Genomic DNA, 5,577 nt, shown 5'->3' with positions numbered 1-5,577 from the left:
AGAACATTAGTTGTGGGCATTTAATACGGAAGTGACAGTTTTTCCTTGAATTGCTCTTCCACCATGCTCCCATGACTGGTCCATCGTACTCGTCCTTCTTTTTGAAATGCTCTGGGAGGCTGCTTTTGATGGCGTGCCACTCTTCCCTTCTATGATCTTGCTGGCTGAGGACAGGATTGTCCTCAGCGATGTCTCTCAGCAATATGGGCTTTCTTGGTTCATCATTAGGCGTTCATTCCTTCTCGGCGTGGGCTTTGGGCCTAGTACAAAGATGGGCCGGGGTCGCCGAATTCTTAGGCCCCACAATTATGCTAAAGGGAAATTTTATTTGAAATAACTTTATCTTATAGTTCAAATAAAAATTTATTTACATATATACTGCCATCATAAAATTTTTAAATAATGTCACTGCAAACATACAAACAAATAATGTGATAACATATGCGTTCTTCTTCTTTTTTTTCTTTTATTTTTTTGAGGAAATTCATATACATTCTTAGTTACAATAAATAAAATTGTAATCAATAAATTTCCATTGCTCAAAAGAAAGATGATCATATATTATACAAATTTTAATGGTTTTATTGAGAAATTATTCATTGAGATTTTAAAGTTTCTAATTCTTTTACAAAAAAAAAAAATCCTTTTCACTCTATTTTTCCTAGATTGTTAAATTTCCATTGTTCATTTGGCATCCTTGGGCATTCTTCCCGCTTTCAAATATGCCACAGAAGGGAAGACAAAATCCAGTGGAGTGAATCCAATTGCGCCACAGATGGACACAAAGTCCCCAAAAAAGGGCATGGCCGCAGCAATAAGAGTAATAAGAGCCATGTAAATGGAAGTAAAAATAAGTCGAACAAGGTATTTTCTCAGGGGGAAACGGCCAGTAGCTTTGCTGGACAGCATATTTTCCTCAAAGTAGGCATATGTTGGCCTGCAATATATCTAAAAGAAAAAGATTCAATTAAAAGAGGCATTGAATTCATAATCGTTTAAAAACATGACTAATGCAGAGCCAAGAGAGGAAGTAATCATAAAAATGTGGGAAGATGTCAGCATAAAAACACGACATTGCAAGAATTTTGCTTGACATAGACACAGACAAAAAGAAATTTGAAATTCAAATTATGATGGAGTGGTGATGCATCACTTAAGAAAAGACCATTAAAGAATAAATGAGAGAGTACAAGAAGTCATGATTGAGAAAGCTTGTGTTCTGTTGACTGCTCACTTTTTTCAAGACTGCATGTATATATGGCTGTTCTCCATTTTTCTATTTTCGCAATTTGATCTGTACTTCACAAATTGCTGATTTATATGGTGTAAAATCAAAGAATACTTGGTTATTAATTTTCTCATTTTTGGGGATTTATTTATAGATACCTAATACTAAGAAAGGTTTGTCACATTGCATTGGTGTTAATGAAGTTTTCAGTTGTTTGCATCAAGTGTATTCTGAAATCTATACCACACCTTCTTTTCGTTTTATAGCTAAACTTAAATTATAATTCTGTCCTGAGAATTAAAATAATACAAGAAAAAATAACGAAGAAGAAGAAAGAGAGCAAGAAACAAAGACCTATCATGTAAACCTATAATGGCCAAGCATGTTACATTAAATGCAACTCTTTATTTATAAAACCTAAAAAGAGTACCTGATAGCATCCAGATATTTGTATCACAGCAAAGAGATTTGCCATAACAATTGTCCATTCAGGAACGCTTAGAGAAGATAATATGTAAGGCTGAACTTCTGATCCAAAAGCCCAGTATCCACAGGAGGCCAGTTGCCAGTAACTCAGGATAATGACACTGTATGCTGCTGATACACCCTTATACATATTCTTCCTTGCAGGTTCTCTCATGGTATTCTGGAAAGCAAATGGTTGTTTATAGTCACCATATTGATTGTTAAGAATGTGTATTGTTCAAAAATATTATCCCTTAGTTCATCTACCAGTACACAAAAGCCAAACAAAAATAAAAATTGACTTTTAATAGATGGAAAAAAAAAATCAACATAAGAATAAGAATGAAAACCCCTGAATTTATAAAATATTTTTTATGACATGTTACCTGTATTTCAGGAAGCATTGCATCTCCAAAAGAAAAAGCAATTATCCCAAGAGCATTAAAGGCTCTAAAGGTCTTATGTGAGGAGCTTCCTTGCAAACTGTAACTTATTGTGTTTCTGTCAGTCTTCTTACCTAGAAGGACATGAAATCAAATAAAGCCAGAGATTAAGCTATGAAGATACTAAATTTTATGGAAATACTGGTTCAAGCAATAAAGCCATGATCCAGCAGGCAAAGGAAAACATAACAAGCCCACCATCATAAATTGTCACACCAATGGTTGTAGCCGCAAATCCAATCGTGCTGAAAGTGCACAACGCATTTACCCATCTCAATGAGTGGATATCAGGAAGCTGAGAGAGAACAAGTTCAAAGGCTCCAAAGAACATAATGAAATGCTGCAAGGTTAAGGAACCATCCTCACGAAAGTATTTGTAAACTGCCTGTGTACGTATATAGATGGAACAGAACAACCCCCCCCCCCCCCCCCAAAAAAAAAAAAAAAAAGTGAAAGAAATAAACAATAAGAAATTAGGAGGAACGCATATCATAATAACCTATCATTTTAAGACTGCCTAACCTTAAGGCTGCTCCCAGCAGCAATTTGAATGGCAATGTTATTGCCCAAAGAAGCCACCTGCTGAAAAAGTGCAACAGACCAATAACCCCAGAATCCTTCAAGAATCAGGGAAAAAAATTCCAGTCAAATTACCAGAAATACATATGGTGAGAAAGCGATACAAGCTAAAACAGTTAAAAGATCCAACTTAAAACACAGGTTCAGATTCTAAATACCGAGATATTTTAACTGTATGTAAGCACTGTAGTTGGAAAAACAAGTGCATCACATGTAACTCAGGAAAATAATTGCCATAATTTAAAACAAATGGCCACAAGAGCTATAGCTCATCAATTGAGAAATGGTAGGTATTAAGTTCAAACAAGTTGTGCCTTACATTTCAGGTAGGGAATAGGATTTGGAATCAAGTGGTAGTGTTCTAATGCTCAGAAATGTACCCAACAAAGTTTTAATACAAGAGTTCTATATAGAAGAATTAGAAGGACAAAGGAGTATAAAATTTTCATCAGGAGTAACTTCATCTTCACCCTATATACATATACATGTCCATGGCAATGGACTTGAATTGTAAACATTGTACAAGTAGCCACTAGAAGATAATTAATAATAGTTTTCTCAGATATTGTGACAATAGCAGGCATCTAACAATCAAAGACAAGAAAATTTTCTAGCTACAATGTTAGGACTCTGATTGGGGTGCATCTGGTGTAGTGTGTTGCTGCTGTGTTAGGTGCAGTGGATGCTTGTACAGAGATGCAGGGGATACTTGTACAGAGTTGGTTTCAAATTGGTTGAGTTAGTTGATAATGCATTGGAAGTTGTACTTGGTTAGTTAAGTAACTAAGCTGTGTTGTGTTGTACTTTGTTAGTTAGTGAGTAGGGTATAAAGCTCAATACTGATTGTAATGTGAATTGAATTGATGAATAATACATTGAATAGTCATTCTTGAAATGCCATTGGAGGTTGATTCCCTCGAAGAATCGATGGAGGCCTAGTTCCCTTGAGAGCAATAGAGATTAAGGGTCATTTGATTCCTATCATACAATAGCAGACATCTAACAAGCAACTACAAGTATGATAAGCTCAAACTAGTCAGTGATGCCATCCTAAATAATTACAGCTGAAATGGAAAAAATTAAATCTGAATTCCTTCTTTTTTCTAGATTTCTCAATTCTTGGATATCTGATCTGAGTTCTCCTAATTAATCAGCAAATTTAAGTAGTGGTCTATCATAAACATAAAGCTGTCCTTGAAACAATTTTAAGTTTTTTATATTTTCTTTATAATATTCTTGTTGTTGATGTCACTCACTCACTCACGGTTGTTTCTTTTCTTATATTAATATTAAAAAGTGGAATTGAAATTAGAAAATACCAACCAAAGATGCTCCCAGCAAGTTCTCTATATGTAATGTGCTTCTTTTCATTCCATTTCCATAATGACACAATCAGAAGGCTAGAATACCAAGTTGCCAATGTTCCGCTCACTAAACTAGTCACACCTGGGCAGAGGGAGTAGCAACTTAATTGTAACAACATATCCACAATACAATAAAAGTTTTTGTGTGTGTGTGTGTGTGTGTATAGGTAAAAGCTAAAATAGATGTCATAAAATAAAATTTTTAAAAAAAATCATAAAAAAAAGGTAAAAGATAAAATAGAGAGTATTAACCAAATAATTAAAATTAGACAAGAAAACTAAAATTAGTAGTTTAATTTAAAGCATTAATATAGACAATTTTTTTTTAAAAATATTCATACATATTAACCCGAATTAAGTTAGATGTATGGAGTATGATTTTCATATATTGTAAGGCCTAGCTAGGAATTAATAGGATAGATAGTAAATTTTCATTATCATCAACAATAACAATATTATAGTATAATGCGAAATTGCAAATTAAGGTTAGCTCAGTTTAGACATACTTTCTTTTCCCTATAGAAAAAGAAAATCAAGTAGCACACATGTAACCAAATTATTAGTATCATCAAGATCAACAATATTATTATTGTTGATATTTTAAGGCAGCGCGCGCGCGAGGTTGCATAACATCTCTTATAATATATATAAATTGTCGGTCCACACCACACCGTTGTGATGATGAAACAAATGAATGATTTGTGCTATATGGAGATGGATGAATATACCACACACACTTTGTTGTAATTAATTAGTATATGGGACTCTGTATATTCATAATTATTTTGCATGTTTATTCAATTGCTGCCAAAAAAACAAAAGAAAAAGGAAAAAAGAGATGTTAAGCGAAGCAAGCAGAGCAAAGAGAAGAGTTCACAGACCAAGAGGCCAACCGAGAGAAGCAAGAGCGAAGGGCAAAGGAGCGTAAGCAGCTGGAGTGGCAATCGTAGTGGCCACATGGAAAGCCGCGTGCTTCCACGTCCCTCTTCCTTCTTCTTCTTCATGCTTCTCTGCTGCTGCTGCGGGTGGCGTGCTCGGAATAATGTCTGAATGCATTTTGCACCAATTGTCACCTACTTGGACTATTGGGAGTTGAAAATAAAGCAGTTTTACTTCTATTTGTAGTTTCTTTTCACGCCCCAAAAAACAAAGCACTCGTAGTAGTCAGCCTGTATTTTTGTAAATAAAAAAGTTGCGTAAAAATATGTATAATATTATTTAGAAATTAAAAATATGTTATTAAACTCCTTTATCAAACGGTTTTTTTGCATTACATTTTATATTTTGTTAATCATAACTTATTATATGTTTTTTTTTTTTAATTTTAAACTTTGACTATTTTATAAAAAAATTTAAATAAATATATGATAAGTTGAGATTGGTAAAATATAAGACGAAACACAAAAAAATGTTACAGCAAATTTGTATTCATGAACTAAACTCATTCGGTCTTTTCTTGTATTTTAATTTTGCTTATTTGTTTGGATGATAAATTTTA

General features: G+C 33.7%; 1 protein-coding gene across 1 annotated transcript; it reads right to left on the bottom strand.

Annotated features, from left to right (window-relative positions):
• Positions 1-684: 684 nt before the first annotated feature.
• Positions 685-5,185, bottom strand: LOC112035574 (GABA transporter 1). Its single transcript, XM_024068407.2, has 7 exons — positions 4,961-5,185; positions 4,039-4,161; positions 2,659-2,753; positions 2,335-2,521; positions 2,080-2,210; positions 1,659-1,874; positions 685-948 (listed from the first exon to the last, which is right to left on the bottom strand). Exons 1-7 carry the CDS (start codon positions 5,133-5,135, stop codon positions 685-687), a joined length of 1,191 nt encoding a protein of 396 aa, XP_023924175.2. The 5' UTR covers positions 5,136-5,185.
• Between the last annotated feature and the right edge of the window lie 392 nt (positions 5,186-5,577).

Source organism: Quercus suber, unplaced genomic scaffold (assembly GCF_002906115.3).
Source record: "Quercus suber isolate HL8 unplaced genomic scaffold, Cork oak 2.0 scaffold_239, whole genome shotgun sequence".
In the NCBI taxonomy this organism is placed as follows: Eukaryota; Viridiplantae; Streptophyta; class Magnoliopsida; order Fagales; family Fagaceae; genus Quercus; species Quercus suber.
The sequence above is the reverse complement of the archived record's forward strand: the minus strand, read 5'-3'. Positions and strand labels throughout refer to the sequence as shown.

What these genes read in the sequence shown, in the direction of transcription:
- LOC112035574 (XM_024068407.2), bottom strand. Translation starts at nt 5,135, where the DNA reads ATGCATTCAGACATTATTCCGAGCACGCCACCCGCAGCAGCAGCAGAG. An exon ending in ACTTGCTGGGAGCATCTTTG is followed by an intron (nt 2,754 to 4,038) that starts GTTGGTATTTTC and finishes TGATTCTTGAAG; the next exon opens with GATTCTGGGGTTATTGGTCT. An exon ending in AAATATCTGGATGCTATCAG is followed by an intron (nt 949 to 1,658) that starts GTACTCTTTTTA and finishes TTTTTCTTTTAG; the next exon opens with ATATATTGCAGGCCAACATA.